The sequence below is a fragment of the Littorina saxatilis genome, linkage group LG5, assembly GCF_037325665.1.
Source record: "Littorina saxatilis isolate snail1 linkage group LG5, US_GU_Lsax_2.0, whole genome shotgun sequence".
Classification (NCBI taxonomy): Eukaryota; Metazoa; Mollusca; class Gastropoda; order Littorinimorpha; family Littorinidae; genus Littorina; species Littorina saxatilis.
The window spans coordinates 43,129,985-43,152,724 of NC_090249.1; the positions used below are offsets into that span (position 1 = coordinate 43,129,985).

A 22,740-nucleotide genomic window follows, 5' to 3' on the forward strand; every position below is an offset into this window, starting at 1 on the left:
GACACTTGGACCTTATGTGCACCAGTAAGAGAAAGTAAGATACTGTCTCAAGCCATCATTCTTGCGCAAAACAAAAACAAAAACAACAACAACAACAACAACAAACAATGAGTGTACATTGGAGTTTCAGCCCATAAAGGACAGGACGAAAAAGATGACCCTGTTGATGTCAAGAAAGGGCGCGTCGGTTGTCGGTTACAAGTAGTTCGTTGTGAACCATGTCGTGCTTTTCTCTTGCAATTCTCTTGCAGTGGACTCTTTTTTATATTTTTTTAAAGCACCCCCACCCCCGCCCCTTTCTGTTTGAACGATCATGTAAATTATAACGGATTATGCCCAGCCTTTTTACACGGGATTAAGACGATCCTTTAAACCTGGACACATGCTAAATACTGTTAATGCTTTGTATTCAATTATTTCCTGGCAGTGAACAGGTCTAGCTGAAAATGGTCTTATTTCGCGTAAAAACATAAGCAGACTTGTGATGGTGAGAAGATGCTCGTAGTCTCCAGAAGGAGTGTTCCTTTAACATGACTTACTTTTCGCCTTGCGGCTAGGATTTGAAGCTTGCTTAGTTTGTTGGATACTAAGATAGTAAGCCCTATCACCCGTGTGAGTAGGTAGCATTATCTTTGTGTGAGTGTAAAAGTCATGAGTATAGATGTTTGAGACGATGAAATTCAAAGGGAAGATCCTTGGAAGCTTCTATAAGATTTCTATTTTCTTACTCCTTCCTTGCTATAAAAGTTCTTGACAGTCCTTTGACGTCAAAAATAATTTCAACTGTGCGTCTTCTAGTGAACTGGAGCTGGTTCATGAATGTGTGCTTCCAACAAACTGTATGTTGTTTGCGTTCGCATAAATAGGTAGTATACATACTATAATTTGAAAGGGTCCAAGTCCTGAGAAGTGATATCTCAATGTATTACCAATTCAGTGCCCCATATGGCCTTTTGACTAATAAGGAAGGATTCTAGGTGACCCTCTAAATGTGATAACGTTCAGGCAGGGACATCTCACAAACGATATCAGAATTCGACTGAAGGCTCATGCTTGATATTTTTTTCTCGACATGTCTGTTATCATTTGCTAACAGTCAGCATATTTGAAATAACTCATAGTACTGTTTTTGATTTTGTGTCTGACATATATTCATTTGTTTGGTTGGTTGTACGAATTTCTATTCATATTTGATTTGACTGCATTGTGTATGCATCATGTAACAACATATATTTATGTGATTGTATCATCATTTAAATAAAATCACTCATGCTTGTTGATATGTAGTTTTTAATAGGTGTTCCATAAAAAAGCATAATAGTTTTCTCTAAAAGATATGTGTATTGCGTTTTATTGCATAGGTTTTTGAGAGCGATGTTTTAAGGTGTCATTTAATTTCCTCGACGTTGAACGTACGTACAGATTATGTAGGCCTCAATGCTGACATTTGTCTGAGGTGGTGCAGAATATTTACCGCTAGTATTTGTAATTTTTCTTAAACATTCAACAATATTAAACATTGTGTTAATATATATATGCAAACGAGAATATTCTCTGATTTATCTCTCTATTTGTTCCTGCCTCTCCATCTCTATTTTTTCCTGTGTGTCTCTCATGTCTATCTCTCTCCCTCCCCCCCCCTCTCTCTCTCTCTCTCTCTCTCTCTCTCTCTCTCTCTCTCTCTCTCTCTCTCTCACACACACGCGCGAGCAACAGAACTGACTCACAAAAACGAACCGTCACACAGACGCTCGCGTGCACACACACCACACACACACAGACACCACGACCCTCGTCTCGATTCCCCTTCTATGTCAAAACTTGACTAAATGTAAAAAGATCACACTCTTCACAGACAACAGACAGGCTGGAGTTTTGTTGTTGTAGTGTGTGTGTGTGTGTGTGTGTGTGTGTGTGTGTGTGTGTGTGTGTGTGTGTGTGTGTGTGTGTGTGTGTGTGTGTGTGTGTGTGTGTGTCTTTGGTGTGAGGGTACCATATATAGACGAACATGTTTTAAGGCATGATTTTCTGTTTATTAAGTAATGTTGATGGTTTTTCAACTTTTTACTATCTTTGTCATTTATTCATTGATCTGGCTTTGTGGTTGGTGTGCTGTACCCGAAAGCAGCATTTAAAGGTATCATCCTTGACAATACGTCCTTTTGTATTCCTTATTTACAACCATATTTGATTTTTGTTGCAAGTGTTGCTCAAAACTGCTTTTGTCGTTGGCTTTTGCTTGGATCGTCGATGCAAGGGTTATCTGGTTCCTATAATGTGAACAGTTGATGGTTATGCTCGTTCGAAACTCCTTTTCTTTTTTTTTTACATCTTGTTTGACATCTATATATATTAATCTTTAATCTTTCAATAACAGTGAGTATCTGACATAATCATAATTAAAAACAATTTGCAGTGCAGTTAACCTGAATACTCAACTGTTGTGACGGTTGTGTTTGTGTGTGGGTGTGCGCGCGCGTATGTGTGTGGCACAGTGTGTGTGCCTTTGTTATGAGGGTACTATATATAGACGGACATGTTATAAGAGAACAAGAAACAGGAAAATAGGAAGAAGCTTTTGGTTAAACATCTTTTTATTTATTTTATTTAACTTGCTTTGATACAATCGGTTTTTTACACACACAAAAATACAATGTCTGTCTGTTTGTTTGTTTGTTTGTTTGTTAGTTTGATTGTTTGTTTCGGGCGAAGGTGAGGGAGGGTGTTATATTAAAAAACAGAGAGAAAATAAATATAATTGTCATCTTTTATGTTAAGAAGACTGTTTGGTTTTGGAAAACTGAGGGCTAGTTATAGGTTATTTTTAACAAGCTTCTGAAAGGCACAGTCAGCCTCCCGTAAACCATCACAGACACTGTCGGGCTTTTACACACAGTACAAACACCCTTTCACACGTACTAGAGCGGTGGCGGTTGACCGTTCAGAGGAACTGGCGCTATGCAGAACCGTCGTCTGCCACGAGAAAGACGTTTTGCGTGACACGTTTCCGGGCTTTTCTTTTTTCAAACTTTCAAAACTTTGAATTGTACTGATCTTGTCTTGATGAAAAAAGAATTATTTCATGATTTAAGAATGTTTGTGTAACAAGCTGTCAATTTATTATTTAGGTTTTAAAAGTTAGGTCTAGCACCAAAACGAGGCGCCTGATTGTCCGTTCGGATAGTCCACGAAAATAAATTCTTTGAAAATGTCTCACTCTCGGTCGACAGAAAGCAGCCAGGATGTTCCCTTTCGGTGAGCGTTCAAATGGAAGTATGCTTGCACTGTATGTAGAGGCTCGGGGAGCTCAGTGATGGTCTACGGGAGGCTTACTGTGCCTGTAATAAATGACTGAAAACAATCTGTAGTTTATCTGTTCTTGTTCTGCTATTTGTTGAAGGTGGTCACACATGTATACTCTGAGATTTTCCTATTATTTTTGTTTGACCTAGAAAGACGGGTCGACACTGCTAAAATACAACAATGGAATTATAGTTGTAATATATCAGGGTCGGACCAAATGAGATGTAAGGGGGGGGGGGGGTTCCTCCCTTTTTGGGGGGGCAAATCAGCGAAGTGGCGAAGCCACAAGCAAGCGCCTGCAAAGCAGGCGCGCGAACTAGGGGGGTCCGGGGGCATGCTCCCCCGGAACATTTTTGAAAAACGGTTAAAATCTGTGCAATCTGGTGCATTCTGGGCCTTGTTTTGAGGGTTAAGAGCAGCATTGTTTTGGGGCTAAAACTAGTAAAAAAAAAAAAAACCACTCAAAGCAAGGTACATGCTTTTTTCCAGGGGTGGGGTTCTGGAACCCCTGGAACCCCCCCTGGGTCCGGCCCTGTATATAGTAACTTTTGTGTGGTAACAGCCGGGTGTGTGTACAAAAACTAGTCTGTTTAAAGCTTCAAGTTTAGAGTGAACGATGCCAGAAGTGTAAACAAGTGAGAGAGAAAATTTCACAAAAAAAAAATGTGTGGTTTGTGCGTCCAGAGAGGGTAAATATGTCGAAATAAATTCTTCTGCGCGTCAAATTCAGAGTTAACGATGCGAAAATGAGGTGAATGAAATCCTTTTGCGAGCTCAGTTTGTCAGAACAAGAGGTGGTCAATATTAGGAGCCGGTGTTACGAAATTTTCTTTCGCCGAAAGATTTTTTCTCCCCCACCAACACGTTTCACTCATTTTTGTACCAAAAACAATTCTTATGCAAAACCATCCTCTGACTACGGGTTAGGGGTAAGTTTGGGAATGGGTTAGGTATGTAAACAGTTTTAAAATGCGTCAATTTCTGGCGATGTTTGTGAACGAAGATTTCGGGTATGTCTTAATACCGAATTCCCGCGGACGGCGTCGATTGAATTCTTAGTTCACAAACATCACCAGAAATTGACGCATTTTAAAACTGTTTACATACCTTACCCATTCCCAAACTTAACCCTAACCCGAAGTCAGAGGATGGTTTTGCATAAGAATTGTTTTTGGTACAAAAATGGGTGAAACGTGTTGGTGGGGGAGAAAAAATATTTCGGCGAAAGAAAATTTCGTGACACCGGTCAATCAGGGGCCCTTCCCCTATGTCACAGTGTGTTCAAAACTGGTTACAGAAAAGGCGTTCAAAAGTAGAACACTTTAAATTAGAGTGTATACTGGATTGTTTGATGCAGGGTTTCATTTACTGGTGTGCCTTGCGCCACTGTGCGTCAAAGGGCGCACTGAGATTACGTACCACTGCGCCACGGGAGTACAGTGTTCGGAAAGACCTGAGCAAAAACGCGCACACACACTAACCTGATACACTAAGCACATTCGCATATCATCATATGGCACCAAATAGAACTATTTTGTATCTTTCGACAAAAGCATTTTCGGACCGCCTTCTAGCCTGCTTTGCGCTTTTTGCCTTCGACTATGATGTCCCATCAAAATTTGGTTGAGGGGGACAAATGTCCCATTGTCTTTTTCTTCCAGGCTAAACCCTGTTGATGCCCAGGATCGACAGTGCTGCGTTGGTGTATTCAGATTACTGCTACCTTTCTCAAGATGAGGAAATCAGTGTCTTTGGATAAACTGCGGTAGGCTAACTGAGTCGGTCTGGTTATATACAAACAGATATAAGAAACAATACAAAACTGAAGAATGTTGGTCTGTTTATATTACTGCTACATCTCTCAAGATAAGGAAATCAGTGTTTTTGGATAAACTGCGGTAAGTCTGGTTATACATAAAAAGAAATAAACAACAATGAAAACTTGAAGAATGTCGGGCCCTTCTCAGTTCCACGAAAGCGTGAAACTCTCCAACACCGGCAGGTCAACAGCAACTTCCAGTTTCTGAAGAGAAAAAAAGAAACAGAGAAAATTCAATAATTCTTTTTTTAAAACATATTTAAAAACAGAATGTTTCGTGAATATAGTCCTATCTCACAAAACACAGACACACAAACACACAGACCTACACACACACACACACACACACACACACACACACACACACACACACACACGCACGCACGCACGCACGCACGCACGCACGCACGCACACATACACAAACACACAGGCACTCTCTCTCTCTCTCTCTCTCTCTCTCTCTCTCTCTCTCTCTCTAAATAAATAAATAAATAATAAATAATAAGCATAAATCAAACACAGACAGCTTCAAAAAACATTATATGTCGCACATAATGCAACTAAACATGTGCTGAAAAGTTCATCAATTCATTTGAAATGTATGTGCATGTTAAACAAAATTATAATGATATGCAGATCTAAATTAAGTTATGTTAAAAATTGACACTTTTTATCATTGGAAATTGTACTTTAAAATAATGCAGTATGACAATTTATTTCTAAATTTGTATCTGTATATACAGTTATAATGTATTAAGTTTGATGTGATAGTTCTTTGATTATATTGTTTTCTGTTCTTGTTGACCCTATATTAGGCCGAGGGCTGGATGTAAAAAAAGCAATATTCTTGCTTATCTATTACCCTCGATAATAAAGATTTTGTCTTGTCTCTCTCTCTCTCTCTCTCTCTCTCTCTCTCTCTCTCTCTCTCTCTCTCTCTCTCTCTCTCTCTCTCTCTCTCTCTCTCTCTCTCTCTCTCTCTCTCTTCTTCTTCTTATTCTTCTTCTCTATGTTACGGATTTCAAAACAGGCAATATACAAAGTAATGAACAGAAACATTTCACCTGTTGCTTCTCATCAAACTGGGAGGAGCTGGCAACAGTCTTTCCTACAACATTCTTCACGGTGACGTCAGTGGATGACGTGACGCCATGTACGATGACGATTTCGTAACGAAGGTCAGCTGCTGTATGTAATCCTATCCTACTATGGCTGACTGTAGTCGTGAGTTTGTTCTGAAAAAAAAATCTTATCATCATTTCCTAACCACCATCAGAATCATCTTGACCATGTGGCGAATGAAATGTGAGTGTGTTCTGCAAAAAAAGAAAATCTCATCATCATTTCCTAACCATCATCAGAATCATCTTGACCATGTGGCGAATTAAATTGTTTTGAGCGCTCCAGCACCGTTAGTTTGTAAGAACAGGAGGTGGTCCATATTAGGAGCCGGTGTAACACGACATTTTTACTCCACGAAAACTTTACTCCGGAGTAAACATTTCGTACGAAATTCTTACTCCGAGTACACCTTTCGTACGAGAAAAGAACTCCCCAAGGTACGAAAAAATTACTCCCTCCTCGAAATTTTGACTCCACAATTTTTTACTTCCAGTAAAAATCTTGTACGCGAAAATGGGATGCGGGCGAAGGGATGATGCCAATATGTGATCTCGCGCAAACAAATGTCGCGCTACCCTCCCTCCATATGGCATTCCGTTTGTCAAATAATTATTTGGATACTTTTTCATGTTTTTTTCACCAGTTTTAGCTAAATAATCATTATTTAGAAGTTCATGTGCTAAATAAGTAATTGTTTATAAACAATGTAAAACAACTCTAAATAATTTTTTGTTTACGTAAACAATTCATTATTTACCTAAACAATTCATTGTTTACGTAAATAATTCATTGTTTACGTAAATAATGATTTATTTACGTAAACAATATATTATCTAGACTTATATTACATTGTTTATAAAGAATCAGCAATGTTGCTAAATAAATCATTATTTACGTAAACAATGAATTATTTACGTAAACAATGAATTGTTTAGCCAACACATTTTCCATTATTTAGGGGTTTCTAGGATTCGCTTCTGAACTAAGTTTTATGTCTTTCAGTGATTACTATACAAGGTCTCTCCATACACTCTTATCTTAAAATAGCTGTTGTTTGGATATTATTTTGTTTATTTTACAAGCCGAGTACGAAAATAACTGATCTCAAACACAGTCAAAGGTTAAGGTCAATTAAGGTTTTTCCCTGCCGGGAGTGTTTAGTGTTTGCATTTTCTTGCTTGAAGTTGTTGAAACACAGGGTTTTTTTCCCCTTATGTTCTCTGTTCTGTTTATGTCCCAACAACATGCCTGTCTTTCCATTTCTCTTCCTTTCATCGTTTCATTTCAAAGAGAAAAGTAAAAACAGCTGTGAACTGTTGAAAAACGGGAAACAATGCCTCCGACGCGTTCCGAGAAGAATCTGGAGTGACTTCCCTTGCCTCATGCAAAACATTGCAATCGGGCGAGAAGCGAAAATATTCTGAGCGATTGTTACCAGAGGAGAGGTTTTGGAGATTGACGGGAATGATCCGTATGACATTCTCAACCAGGTGCTGGTCAGCAAATCCGGACGATCTGCCAGAGCTGAGTTACATCAACATCGTAAATTATTTTGTGCTTGGCAAGAGTGCATACAGATACACATGTGAGCAGCTGAAAAGCTTACAACAGTTTGGATTCCTACCGACTTTTTGTCTCTGGCTGGGTGAGGGATGTCAAGTGCTACAGCCCTGATGGCTGTCAGAACTCTGTAATTTCTGCAAAGGTAAGAATGTGCTTTCAGTTTATGATGAATGAACGTGAGTGTTCTCTGTCTTGTGTTGCAGATCACAAGTTGCAGTTCAGGATATTGTGTTGAGGCTTTGTCTTTGAAATGTTCTTCGCTTCAGTTTGTATTCTGGACTACGACAAAAGCTGTAGATAGTCTTGAATATATTTATATTTTGAAATAACTTGCAAAATATTATATTTATAATGAGCTTCATGTTCATATCAGTTAAAAATCTGTTGTTTACTTTTCATTGTTAAGGTTATTGTAAAGCACATTATACATGTGTGTCTTAGAGTTATATTCATTCGATTGACCTAGCTGAATGCTGATTTGTGCGACCTTCAATTTATGTTTCAGATTCTTCATTCACAACGCCTTAATGAACCAGCACTTTCTCCTTGGATCATCGCCACTTCTGATGGCAACATACTGGCAACACACTGTACCTGCATGGCCGTAGTTGGAGAAACCGGCATGGCCGGAGTTGGAGAAACCTGCACACACGTCCCTTCACCTTCAAGGAGTCAGCTGTTGGGAGTGTGCTGTGGCAGACCGCCATTTCTGTTTGGAATCTAACAGTGAGGGGATGCTTTGTCTGCGCAAAGACCAATACTTTAGTCAAGTACAGTGCCAGATTGTTATGACCAGTTCCTCCTACTGCGATTTCATGGTGTGGACTATTGTGGATAAAGTTATTGTCCGAGTATTGCCTGACTGTGATTTTTGGGCAATGTGTGTGGAGAAAGCTTTGAAAGTGTTCAGACTCGCAGTTCTTCCAGAGCTAGTTGGAAACTGGCTGGACAGAGAAGCTGAGCCTCTACAAGCAGTGGATGTGAACCAGGAGCAGCTGCAAACACCAGTCGTGAAACGCAGCAAGAAACAGTGACAATGCCAGACTCGCTTGCTCATGTGTGTGGGAAAACAAACATCATGTATGACTGTACACACAGAAAGTGGCAGTATTAAAGTTGTAGAGAGGGAGAGAATACATCGAACGCAGAAGAAGAAGAAGAGAGGGAGAGAAAAGAGAGCATGCAATTTTTTAAATCACAGTTCACACTCACAGAGAAGTCATTAATTGTTCCATTCTTGTTTCATTTTATTCTTAAAGTAAAATCATGCACAGATGTAGACATACATTTTGTTTAGGATCACCGACCACAATACAAAATCAAGTGCTACAAGTATAAATTATGATGCATACAGGACCTTATTTTGTGATTGTTTTACATCCACTGCTGTGAATAACAAAGAATCATGAGCAGTTTGATTATCAACTTATTCAGCCAGGTACATTGTTCATTCTCCTTGTTCAATGTTTCCAGTGACACAGATTGGCTGCTTGATTTAGGGAACAAATAAGAGTGTGTGGTCCAGCATAGTTCTGCATCAGTACAGTCAAGTAATACAGTGTTTAAATTGGCAGTGGAACTGAAAGTTAGTTTCTATCATCAACTAGTTCTGTTTTGATGACAACAAAATTGAACACACTTATTTCTGCAAAAAAGCGCACAGGTCTATTGATCATAATGAATAGTTAATGACTCACATACCCACAGTATGTTATTTCAATTTTGAACATTTAGTGAAAGTGTTCTCTTCACTTTGGCTCCATACCTGCAATACTGGTAGTGGTATGTTCAGTGTTGCTTGCAGTTGCATGTTATTGGTAGTTTAAATGTGTGCTCGCATTTCAAGTGTAGGCCATTTAATTTTTCAATGCTCCTTATCTTGTTTCCTGTAGAGCTATTTTGAGGTTAATCAGCATAATTCAACCTTTGTCAGTTGTGTCAATACATGTCACATTTATGCAAAATGATTTCAAAGTGTATGTTAAAGTGGTGTGTGTGTGTGTGTGTGTGTGTGTGTGTGTGTGTGTGTGTGTGTGTGTGATAGAAAGAGTGAAATCTGCTCTTGAATTGGAAGGAAATAGCAGCAGGTCAGATCATATACACATGTATATATTCCATCCAGTGAAAACATGATAACAGAAAAACTGTTGCTTCTGCTCATGTGAGACACCTGAATCAGATACAATACACCACAGTTTAATTAACACATTCTTTAAACAATGCCTTCATCTTCAAATTCAAGATTCCGTCCAGTGAAAACATAACAGAAAGACTATTGCTGCTGCTCATGCGAGACATCAGAATCAGATACAATACACCACAGTTTAATTAACATATTCTCTAGTCTAAACAATGCCTTCAGTTCACTAGGCTGTGTTTATGCAGCGTCACAGCAAGAATCACATGATACCAGTGCAAACATTGACAAGCCCAGATGATACAGTGACTATTTTGTCCAGTGTTACCACTTCTTCCCTTGCAAACAAAAGATCAGTCAGAATATCAGAGTTCAGAATTTTGTACTTTCCACAAAGAATACCGATAACTCGCTCAACATAAATTCTCAGATTAGCTAGTTTGCGTGTTGACTATCTCATAAGCTGTAAGCTGACTCTTCCCTCTTGTAAAGGCAGGGATTTTCACTTGTGCACCTCTCATAGCCACTAGTTCATTAATGTCAAATCCCCTGTCGGCCAAAATCACATCATTTTGTACAATATTGTCTAGATACCCACTATTTGCAGTGATGTGCTTGTCACTTGAAAGCCCACCCCACCCTTTAGAAATAAAAGAAATATGGCCTTGAGGTGTAATTGATATTAGGTATTTAATTGTATTGTTGTGCTTGTAGTTTGACCAGGTGAGTGCACTAGCATCAACACTGGAGGGTCTCTCAATGAATATATATGGGCGGGGATATAGCTCAGTTGGTAGCGCGCTGGATTTGTATTCAGTTGGCCGCTGTCAGCGTGAGTTCGATCCCAGGTTCGGCGGAAATTTATTTCACAGAGTCAACTTTGTGTGCAGACTCTCTTCGGTGTCCGAACCTCCCCCCGTGTACACTACATTGGGTGTGCACGTTAAAGATCCCACGATTGACAAAAGGGTCTTTCCTGGCAAAATTGCTTAGGCACAGTTAATAATTGTCTACCTATACCCGTGTGACTTGGAATAATAGGCCGTGAAAGGTAAATATGCGCCGAAATGGCTGCAATCTACTGGCCGTATAAAATTTCATCTCACACGGCATCACTGCAGAGCGCCTAGAACTGTACCCACGGAATATGCGCGATATAAGACTCATTGATTGATTGATTGATATATTTCAAAACAGTCAATAATGGACACTACTCTGCATCTTGAACACACACGGCCAGTACATGTACTGTGCAACTGACCTTGGCACGGAACGATCCAAGGGGGGCAATCTCAGTCATCTCAAAGAGGGAAATCCAAACGCAATCCGCTTTGTTCGATTTTACGGGCTTGGACGATAGAGAAAAATATGAAAAGCAAAAGCTGGAGTCCAGTCTGGACGAAACTGCTATCAAGAACGCAGAATTAATTTCTTCTCAGTTTTTTTTTTAGCCGTAAGCGCCATGTTTAACTGCTGTTCACAATGCGGCCGCAGTGAAACCAACAAAGGGGCCTCACTATAGAAGAGTTTCCTGCTCCGATAAACATGGCGCTTACGGCTAAAAAAAAAAACTCAGAAAAAATCAATTCTGCGTTCTTGATAGCAGTTTCGTCCAGACTGGACTCCAGCTTTTGCTTTTCTTATTTTTCTCTATCGTCCAAGCCCATAAAATCGAACAAAGCGGATTGCATTTGGATTTCCCTCTTTGAGATGACTGAGATTGCCCCCCTTGGATCGTTCCGTGCCAAGGCCAGTTACACGGTACTGGCCGTGTGTGTTCAAGATGACTACTATGTTCCATGGATAGGGAAGGAACTGTGGCGGTAGACTTGTCTTTATACTTCGCCTGTCTGTCCAGAAAACAAGTGGCCGCAGTCTGTGGTACATGATATGCACAGTCTCGTGAAAAACTTTGCTGGCAGTTGTTCTTGACACAGAAAAGATGTATGCCAGGTGTTGCAGAGGTGTGTTAAGGCGTATATATGCATGAATGAGAGCTTGAAACTGTGTCAGTGCTCTGCGCGAGTGTGTTGGCAAATGCCATGCAAGAAAATCAAATAATGTAACAAGTGTGAAGAAATTAGAAATCCCAGTAAAATATCGTACAGTATCGTCATTGTCCCTCAAAGAATCAAGTGTCATTTTTTTTCTTGGCAAGTTCGTCTTTAAGTTCCCGAGTTTCTAGCACCAGCCTGTTTAGTTCATCCCGTTGCTGCTTTTCTTCATCTTTAGAAATCCAGGCAAAATTGTCATAGGTTTCAGTCTGGCAGTAAGTACCGCCACAGTCACCTCTCTCGGGAAGAGGAGCAGCCAGTTCTGCTGTATCCGAAGTACCTTCACCGTCGCCATCAACAGCATCCTCTGCTAAATTAGGGTGAGAAGGAGTTGACTCACTCCCCACAAGCTTCTTCCTCTCCTTGAGTCTCTGGTACTGTCCTTGTTGGCTGTCAGGCTGTGTCCCTGCACCATACCCAAGTTTCAAAGTAGGTGTTTACTTCCCACAGATGGTTGCCCTGCAAAAAAAATCAAAGGCAAATGTATTGTAAATTATGGATTGGGAGTTATTTTAAAAATAAGTCACCCAAACAAAATGAATGAGTAAATCTAGACACAGATCTACCCTTTAAAGCTGAACTATAAAGTTGTATCAACAATGACCATTTAGTGTTCAAATAAATTCTGATTATCAAATCCAAGTATTTCACACCTATGGCATTCTCACAAGTCATGGTTTTGGGCAACCATGATAAGTTGTTATACTGAGAGTAAGTGTAAGACTGACTCACTCAGTCATAGACTGCACTCGGTGCAGGACTGACCGACTGTCCGCACACTACCATCACAACACAGCTTGCATAAAACACAGACTAACCAAGGCAGGTGAACAAAAGCATGAGTACTTACCATTGACAAAATGATCAGAGCACACGTATCTCCTAGCTGTTGATTCAAAGTTGAAATTCTTCAGCTGAAGCTGTGCCAACCATTCTCGCCCGCGTCGTGCAGTCAAATCCCTTATCTCTTTGCCCTTTCCGTTGACAACAAATGGAACAGAAAAGAATCTTCTGTCCCTATCTCTATCTTGTCTGTTATGGCAATGTTTAACACTACAACTAGAGACCATGTCGATAAAATAATGCGGAAGATTCAGAGTGCAGATTTCGCGTGTTGCCTTCTCGCGAGTTCCGCCGGAATGCCAGAGGCAAGGCCGGACAACTCTGCACACGACTGTGTGACGTCATCGCGTCAGAGCTCATACCAAGTTGTGTTGTGTTGTGTAACCTACAGATAAAAAAAAAAAAGTGTAATCATGCAGTAAGAGAAATGGAAAGAGAAAGTTTTTGTTGAGACAGAACAGAAAACTTAGGACGGAAAACTTTTTTTCAACAACTTCAAGGGAGAGAATGCAAACACTAAACACTCCCGGTTATGACCTTGACCTTTTGTTTGTTTTCGCATTCAGTTCTTTTCGTACGGCAATTTCAGCTTGTAAAATAAACAAATTTACGAACATTTTCTGATAAATAATGTTTGGAGATACCTTGTATTGAATTATAGTATATACACAAAGAAAAAAAATGAAGCTTAGAAGTCAATTCTTGATTCCCCTAAATAATGAAAACTGCTTTCCCTAAACAATTCATTGTTTACGTAAATAATTCATTGTTTACGTAAATAATGATTTATTTAGCAACATTGCTGATTCTTTATAAACAATGTAATATAAGTCTAAATAATATATTGTTTACGTAAATAAATCATTATTTACGTAAACAATGAATTATTTACGTAAACAATGAATTGTTTAGGTAAATAATGAATTGTTTACGTAAACAAAAAATTATTTAGAATTGTTTTACATTGTTTATAAACAATTACTTATTTAGCACATGAGCTTCTAAATAATGATTATTTAGCTAAAACTGGTGAAAAAAACATGAAAAAGTATCCAAATAATTATTTGACAAACGGAATGCCATACTCTCCACCCCTTCCACCACCAAGACTAACAGGGGACAGGGGAGTAAAAGTTGCGTACACCTGGCGTGGGCAGTAAATTGCTCGTGTTAGGGTGGACTAATTTATTCGTTATTTATTCGTTAGGGGAGTAACATTAACGACTGTCGTTGGAAGTAATTTTCTCGTGCTATGGGGGAGTAGTTTTGTTTGTAAAAGGAGTAACATTTTCCTACGAAATGTTTACTCCGGAGTAACAATCTCGTGGGAGTAATTTTCTCGTGTTACACCGGTCCATATTCGGAGCCTTTCCGCTATAACGGCCACAACGAAAATCCAAATCAAGAGCACAGCAATATAATTATGTTGGCCTCCTATCCCCCCCCCCCCCCCTTAATCGTTAATCAAGTAGTAAGAAAGAAACTTACATTGTTCGCAAAATACCGCACCAGAAGGTAGTCTCCATTCTCATAGGTATCTAGGGGAAAAAAACTAAAGTGCATGATTGACTTCACATCGCAAACCCGGGCCTCCTCGCTCCTTTATTCCACAGAAAGTGTTAATAAAAATAATATTATTCAATTCAGACACACTCGTATGCCTATGATTTAAAAAGAAAGGAAACACAAAATGGCAGTAAACTTAGCATTTTGTTCTCAATAGAACAATAACAATATATAAGAAGAAGAAAACGCAAAAAAAATACTTTATTCTTTTTTGATACACACACACACACACATGTATATAAATATACATTAATACAGACACATATTTACAAATATTTACAGTATTCTTACATCTACAGCTCAGGCAAGGGCATGAATAGACGAATTCCTGAAATAACTCCGTCGGGTTTGCATGGGATGTGGGAGAGTGACCTTTTCTTGCAAAACCTCCGACAAACAAAGGATGGACCAATCACTAGCGAGAGGTCTGTCGGAAACACGTGCTCCGGTCCACGTGTTTCCGACATTTCCAAAAAAATCGTCTATTGAGTGCATGCTGACTCACCAATGGAGACTCCATCATCCCAGAAGAGAGATCCTTCAGCCTTTCCTTCCGATCCAGTAGCGTTTAGCATCACCCGAACTGTCAATGGATTCTGGCGGCTTGACCCAACAAACATGTATCAACTAATTAAAAACATGTATGTAAAGAGATATTTTGATGGGTCAAGTAATTAAAAAGACTAGAGGCGCACTTTTCATAAGACAACATTCAGCGATTCAGTCTCCAACCCGATGCTAAAAGGAGTTTGCCAGCATTCACACCAACGTCTACACTATATATAATATGTGAGCCCTTTATTGTTCCGTCGATGATTTTGACAGCAGAATCTCAATCACATTACTCTCACAGGTACATGCATTTGCATTTGGTTAGCTTTTAATTTGGTTTGAAGCAGTACTGCCTTTCAAATAGCCAAAGAAAGCGTAAGCCTAAATATGACAAGCGATGAATGGAAACGATTGGAAAAAAAAGACACACACCCGAAAACGAACGAACATTTCCATCATGCTTGCATGCTGTCCCAGAAGCAGCAGAACAAACACCTAAACAATCTATCAAAAAGTGGCGCTAAAATCACGATTTTGCCACAAAACAAGAAGAGCAAACGCTCGATCGAGTCACTTTCGCAGTTCTGAATATTATATGAGGCATCAGATGGACAGGAAGAAATTGCTATTCACAACACAATGAGTCACGTTCACATAAAATTTGAGCCCGGTCACTTTTATAGTTTCCGAGAAAAGCCCAACGTTAAGTTGTGTGTTGCCGAACAGAAAAGGCTAGTTATCTCCCTTGTTTTTCTGATAACGTTCGTAAAAGGCTACAGATGTAAATACTTTGATGTAAAGAATAATCCTACAAAGTTTCAATCACATCCGATGAACTTTGTCAAAGATATAAAATGTCTAATTTTTCCTTTGACGCTGACCTGTGACCTTGAAAAAGGTCAAAGGTCAACGAAACCATCGTTAAAGTGTAGAGGTCATTGGAGGTCACGACTAAACAAAATATGAGCCCGATCGCTTTGATAGTTTCCGAGAAAAGTCCAACGTTAAGGTGGTGTCTACGGACGGCCGGCCGGACGGCCGGCCGGACAGACTAACACTGACCGATTACATAGAGTCACTTTTTCTCAAGTGACTCAACAAAATACTACCTTTCTAGAATCTAAATATACATTCCTTTTCGTGTAAAAGATTATGTCCACCACCTCAGATCCGCTCAATATTTGACATGGGATAAGATTATGTACACCACCTCAGATCCGCTCAATATTTGACATGGGATAAGATTGTGTACATCACCTCAGATCCGCTCAATATTTGACATGGGATAAGATTGTCTACACCACCTCAGATCCGCTCAATATTTGACATGGGATAAGATTATGTACACCACCTCAGATCCGCTCAATATTTGACATGGGATACGATTGTGTACACCACCTCAGATCCGCTCAATATTTGACATGGGATAAGATTATGTACACCACCTCATATCCGTTCAATATTTGACATGGAATAAGATTGTGTACACCACCTCAGATCCGCTCAATATTTGACAAGGGATAAGATTGTGTACACCACCTCAGATCCGCTCAATATTTGACATGGGATAAGATTATGTACACCACCTCAGATCCGCTCAATATTTGACATGGGATAAGATTATGTACACCACCTCAGATCCGCTCAATATTTGACATGGGATAAGATTATGTACACCACCTCAGATCCGCTCAATATTTGACATGGGATAAGATTGTGTACACCACCTCAGATCCGCTCAATATTTGACATGGGATAAGAGCATCCGTCCACCAAGACACATACATCAATACAACTTAAATGAATGGCTGCTTCTTGTGCAGTGTACGAATTTTTCGTTGAATTCATTTCGAAGATTGACGAGAGTGTTATTTGAGAAATTATTTCATCAAAACATTCAGCACTCTGCAAAGAAATCACTGAGACAGTTGAATGTTGGTATGTGTCCAAGTGGAAGGAAGATCTTATCACATGCAAACGCCTGCACAGCTCTGTGTTGGTGAACGTACGCTTACATCAGAAGGAATGTACCTTTATGAATACGTGTTAATATGTAAAGTGTATATAAAATATGGTGGCAAAGTGGTACGTAATCTAAATGCACCCTTTGACGCGCCGAAGGGAATTGTAAAATGGGACATGTTCAGATTTAATGAGCCAATGTCGCAGGGCGTATTAGTACAGCGAACCCTGTGTTTAAAGCATACCTGAAGTGGGTGTTATTGGCCGGCCTTTGAAGGACGATGATATGTCCTCCTCTCAGGTGTAGGTCCGGTTTGGACGTCATGTTGACCGACACTGTCTTTTCCACTGGACCTGTGGTCACTTCATCCTGGACACACAAGGCGCAGGGGGGTAATCTTCATACAGGTGCATACAATGTGCATGCGCACCGTGAACAAGTTGAAATTAGCATGCATGCATTTGTGTAAACAAGATGCATTCAAGTTATAACTTTATAATTATATGCACACGTTCTTCACGGGATCACGTTCTTTTACGAAACAAAGTCTGAACTTACAATTCTTCAAAGACGCCATAACTACACTGAGCAACGCATTAAGAATCAACCACAACCACCACAACAACCGTTGTCATCATCATTCACATAATCTTCGTCATCCGATCCCAAAGCACCAACAACAACACCAACAACCAACAACCAACAACAACAACAACGACGAAATGTACGGGCTTGATACGTACCGTGAAGAAATCGTACCAGCGGCCTTCGGGGAGATAGTACTCCAACTCTGTCTGGCCCTAAAAACCGTAGAAAGCAGACCTGATTGTTTTGATGTTGTGCAAAAACACAGATCATCGCGCGCACACACACACACACACACACACACACACACACACACACACACACACACACACACACACACACACACATATATATATATATATATATATATATATATACAAGCACACCCGCACACATACATACGCAAACACGCACGAACGCTCTAACCCCCCCCCCCCCCCCCACGCACACACACACACACTCACACACACACACACACACACACATACATAGTCTCTCTCTCTCTCTCTCTCTCTCTCTCTCTCTCTTTCTTTGTCTCTCTTTCTCTCATATTCCCTGTGTCTCTCTCCTTCTCCCACTATTTGCATCATTCACGCGTGCTGCTCGTTCCCTCTCCGGCGCCTCCCCCTGCTTTTGTTCTCACCCTACCCATCACATCACCCTGTGATCTAAATGCGTTAATCATTCAATTCCCGATTTCGATTTCAAAATCTCCAACAGCAATAACAGTTTGTTGCAAATGCTGGCAAAATAACAATAGAGAATACATTGTTATTGTGTTATAAATAAATCAGAACACCTCTTCCACTATGGGAGAAATTAAAAGTGCAGGTCCCCACAAGAACTGTCTGTCAATGCCGTACGTGCGAGTGTCTCTTGAAAATCTGAAGACAAACAAAACAAATGTGACCCTCCACCACGGAATGAGTCGCATGTCACCTTTGCATGATTTTCATATTTTTACATTTTTCTAAAGGGTTTTTTATGCTCTATCCAGTGGTGAAAACCGTTTTAAAAAAGAGCGAAAACTGTTTGAGTTATAAGCCTGTGACTAAGGTGACCCTCACACTGTTACCAGACACTCCCCAGAACCGCGCGAGGTGACATGCGACTCATTTCGTGGTGGGGGGTCACAAAATTAATGATGTCAACAGAAATAAATATCGACGTTGAAATGAAAGCGTGTGCACACAACTATGATGCCTTCATTTGCATCAATGGTCGGAGTGTATACACGACAAGTTTTACAATTCAAAGTGAGCATATCAATTTGTCAAATAAAGCAGCTTAGAACAAAAATTGTTGAACAAGTCAAGAGGAAACCCTGGATAAGATTAATTTTTGTACTGAACATTTGTCAACAATCGAAATCAACATCAATAATGACGATAAAGCAGCTTAGATCAGAAATTGTTGAACAAATCAAGAAGAAACAAACTCGATCAAATGTATTTGTGTACTAGATATTTGTCAACAATCAAAATCAACATCAATAATGACGAAAGAAAACTTACTCATGATGCAGAGGTCTGACGACTGTATCCCCCTGTGTGTGCGCCTGATGGAACAGCGTGTAGAGGTAGGGAAGCAGCCAATAGCGTGTCTCCATTATCTCACGGGACATTCTGCCAAACTCATCATCGAAAGCACCAGGATGTTGCTCCTGTACAAAATAATGGATATGGTGTCATATCAGCGCGTCTTTGGCGTATTAGAATGAAGTACATTTTGGTGTATATAGTTTGATGTTTCGTTGAATCCCTGATGCTAACATCCTAGCTTCTGCTATTGATACAAATTATCATGGCGTCATATAATAGGTTTTGCTGGGTGGATACATCACACCTCTGTTAATATGTGAATATGTGTGTGTGTGTGTGTGTGTGTGTGTGTGTGTGTGTGTGTGTGTGTGTGTGTGTGTGTGTGTGTGTGAGGGTGTGGGTGTGTGTGTATGTGTGTGTGTTTGTGTGTTACAACTTCGGAGACAGAGAGAGAGAGAGAGAGAGAGAGAGAGACAGACAGACAGACAGACAGACAGACAGACAGACAGACAGACAGACAGACAGAGACAGAGAAAGTGAACCATCTGAGCACTTAATTATGTACCCGGTTTCCGTATCCGTTGTGGTTCCTGCTGAACGGGTAGAAAGCCCCGAGCTGCATCCACCTCAGACACAGCTCTCTGGTCGTATCTTGGAAAAATCCGCAGATGTCTGCCCCGATCTACAAGCAGTTATTGTACAGTAGAACCTCCCTTTCAATACCTTTTCAAATGTTCTTTTCATAACCTATGTTAATCTTCCTTCTTATTCTTCTTCTTCTTCAGCGTTCCAGAGTTTTCTGGTTACGTGTGAGCTCGTTTGCCTATTTGGGTCCCCTATACTATACTCTGAGAGCATAGTCAGCTTCACTCCGCTTTCGTTGAGTAGGCATGCTGGGTATTTTCGTGTTTCCATAACCCACCAAACTCCGACATGGATTACAGGATCTTTTCCGTGCGCACTTGGTCTTGTGCTTGCGTGTACACACGAAGGGGGTTAAGTCACTAGCAGGTCTGCACATAAGTTGACCTGGGAGATCGGAAAAATCTCCACTCTTAACCCACCAAGCGGCAGCGACCGGGATTCGAACTCACGACCTCCCGATTAGGAGGCCCTCTGTACTCGTCGTACTATTTGGTCGCAATACCATTAATACATTATCCGATGTTCGTCTTCGGGAAAGTCGGCCTTAAAATTCTTCTCCAAAGGTGAGATTGGCTGACGAAAGTTTAAATGCAACAATGTGTGATGGGGTCTGCAGATTTAGTTCGCCATTAAGTGATTGCCGATCAATTCTGTTAAAATATGCAAAGTACGACAAAGAACAGAAGAGAAACTAGAATAAGACAAAGACTTACATAGGGAATTCCAAAGAGATTAAAGTTCAGCATGCCTGTAACAAAGGAACAATACCTCTAGAAAAGAGCATAAGCAGAAAAACATGGAAACATTGCTTAAAGCTATAGAATGTTATAACACGTTTATAAATACGTTTTGCGCGGTGTTAGTTTTATCTCCGACAGCTTTTCAATCATGTTGCACTGATTTCCCTGTAAACTGATACGTAAACAAGAGAGAGCAGCATGGGAACCATTTTCTGTCCCTCCAGAACAGTGCCTATATTCTTCTTTGCGACTTTTTTGGGGCAAGTTCTGAACTCAGCCTCAATCCCCACACCAAAGATGTGTATAGATCGCTGCATGTGCTTTACTTAATCAACGTGGGTTACGAATACCAATTCAGTCTCAAAGATTCATCTTTTCCTCTGTTTATCCATCCATCCAACCATCAGTCCACTGATCCATCCATCCACTGACCTACGATGGAGTCCCTGAGGTGTGACCACAGACTGTTGTTGTCGCCTAGCCAGTGGCCGCCGTGTTTTCCGCTACCAGGATACGTGGAGCGTGAGATCACCATGCCTCTCTCCCCTGTCGCCGCTCTCAGCGCTCTGAAAACACAAAGCGTGTCCCATAGATGCAAGGAATTTCCACACCAGGACATATACCAATGGCTTTTATGCTAAATGGCGGATTAAATTCTTGTTCTTGTTCTAGATCGACGGTGGCAGACAGAGCGGTGAGACAAATATAAGAGAAATAAGTATAGACAGCCAGACATACAAACCAAAACGAACAAACGTGTAGGCAGGCGTAGAATCACCATGGTGGGGGGGGGGGGGGTTCACTCGCAGGAGACTACTAAAAGGTACGTTCCACAAACCATGTGCACACCTTCCCGTGAAAACAGTTCTGCTCATTTTCTCAGATCTGGCCACACTTTTACATCGGATAAGACCATCTCTCTGCTTGGACACATACCAAAAGTCAACAACCTGACTGCTTCCTGTGCAGATTTGAAACATATTGATCAATCAATTTCAGTAAAGCCACTGGTGGCTTTAAAAAACAAAAATCATTTAAAGTTTCACGGAAGATTGGCAATGGTTCATTACCACAATTGAGCTTCCTGGGTTAAAATATCAACTCACCGTTGAGTGGGGGCGGTCTGACTCCAGCCGTAGAGACTGTGGACATCGTAGTGCCTGTACTGACCCCGGTCACCTTGTACGCCGTTCATACACACCGTCTTGTCGGACAGCGCCTTGCGGCTGTCTGGCCAGTCGTGTATGTAGGCAGCCACTGGAAAATATTCAACGGTTGCAGACTTTTAAGATATCTATGGCAAAAATGAGAGCCGATGTGTATCTGCTTTATAAACAGTGGCCATTTTGCCACCGATTTTAGAACGTCTTGTGAACGCATTTTTTTTCTCCCCAATATTAATTTTGTGATAATGTCCTACCACATCAACAAGTTAGTGGCAAATTGTCTTTGTCCTGGATTTTTCGGCGCAACTCGATTCTTGGCGAATTTGATGTTTCTGTGCTTTAGCCTAAGTAAATCTTCTCCGTGAGAAATATTCTCTAAAATACGATTGACAATACATGATTTAACTTTCATTTATCTTTCTATCCATACCTGGTACACATATAAACACTATTCCATAATAATAAACAAATTTAAAAAATCAGTTTTGGCCTTCTGATGAAGAGCTGTCAAAAACGAGTCACACCAAAATTCCATGACGACGTCAATATATATATATACAGTTTAAATCAAACTCACGTGGTCTGTACGGAGGATCGTCCAAGGTGTTGTTGCCGCAGTGCAGACTCCAGTAGGGTTTGTCATCCTCAGGCCAGTTCCACGGTCTCTCCTCATTGGTGCCGAAGTTGGCTGGCTCGTTCATATCCTGTGATTTCAGGAGTTAGACCAATGTATAAATTATGATCTCGCACCATTTTAAAGTGATTTACAAGCCTCGACAACGAACACAACTGAAACGCACAGGTGTTGTTCCGACTTTTTCAGTTCCTTCTTTCTTGTACTAGTTTGTTTTTGTTTTCCTATATTTATTAAATGTCTCTGTCTTTCTTTCTTTCTTTCTTTCTTTCGTTCTTTCTTTCTTTCTTTCTTTCTTTCTTTCTTTCTTTCTTTCTTTCTTTCTTTCGTTCTTAAATTCTTTCTTATTTTTCTTTCTTTGTTTCTTTCTTTGTTTCTTTCTTTTAATTTTGACAAACTTAAAAGGGGTTAGAATGACAGTCGTTTGTCTTGATAGAGAAGTTGGGGTTTGGCCAATACTGGCTGCGCTGTCAACGAACCCTTGGCATCTGTATCAATTAACAGAA

At 40.3% G+C, this 22,740-nt stretch overlaps 1 protein-coding gene and 2 long non-coding RNA genes across 3 annotated transcripts in view; 1 reads left to right on the plus strand and 2 right to left on the minus strand.

The window, feature by feature from the left end:
• Positions 1-4,465: 4,465 nt before the first annotated feature.
• LOC138967201 (probable maltase-glucoamylase 2) overlaps positions 4,466-22,740 on the minus strand; it is a 31,311-nt gene continuing 13,036 nt past the window's right edge. Inside the window, exons 12-24 of the mRNA XM_070339724.1 lie at positions 22,178-22,304; positions 21,541-21,691; positions 20,867-21,000; positions 20,408-20,442; positions 19,615-19,731; positions 19,023-19,171; positions 18,308-18,392; positions 17,667-17,723; positions 17,168-17,292; positions 14,914-15,011; positions 14,331-14,380; positions 6,188-6,358; positions 4,466-5,326 (exon numbers count right to left, since the gene is read on the minus strand). Of these exons, the coding sequence (XP_070195825.1) occupies positions 5,267-5,326; positions 6,188-6,358; positions 14,331-14,380; positions 14,914-15,011; positions 17,168-17,292; positions 17,667-17,723; positions 18,308-18,392; positions 19,023-19,171; positions 19,615-19,731; positions 20,408-20,442; positions 20,867-21,000; positions 21,541-21,691; positions 22,178-22,304 (1,359 nt within the window). The 3' untranslated portion in view covers positions 4,466-5,266. The remainder of the gene's footprint in view (positions 5,327-6,187; positions 6,359-14,330; positions 14,381-14,913; positions 15,012-17,167; positions 17,293-17,666; positions 17,724-18,307; positions 18,393-19,022; positions 19,172-19,614; positions 19,732-20,407; positions 20,443-20,866; positions 21,001-21,540; positions 21,692-22,177; positions 22,305-22,740) is intronic.
• On the plus strand, positions 7,698-9,775 carry LOC138967207 (uncharacterized). The gene is made up of 2 exons (XR_011455875.1): positions 7,698-7,950; positions 8,314-9,775. It is a non-coding gene; the product is annotated as an uncharacterized lncRNA (long non-coding RNA).
• LOC138967204 (uncharacterized) lies at positions 9,043-13,283 on the minus strand. The gene is made up of 2 exons (XR_011455872.1): positions 12,850-13,283; positions 9,043-12,458 (listed from the first exon to the last, which is right to left on the minus strand). It is a non-coding gene; the product is annotated as an uncharacterized lncRNA (long non-coding RNA).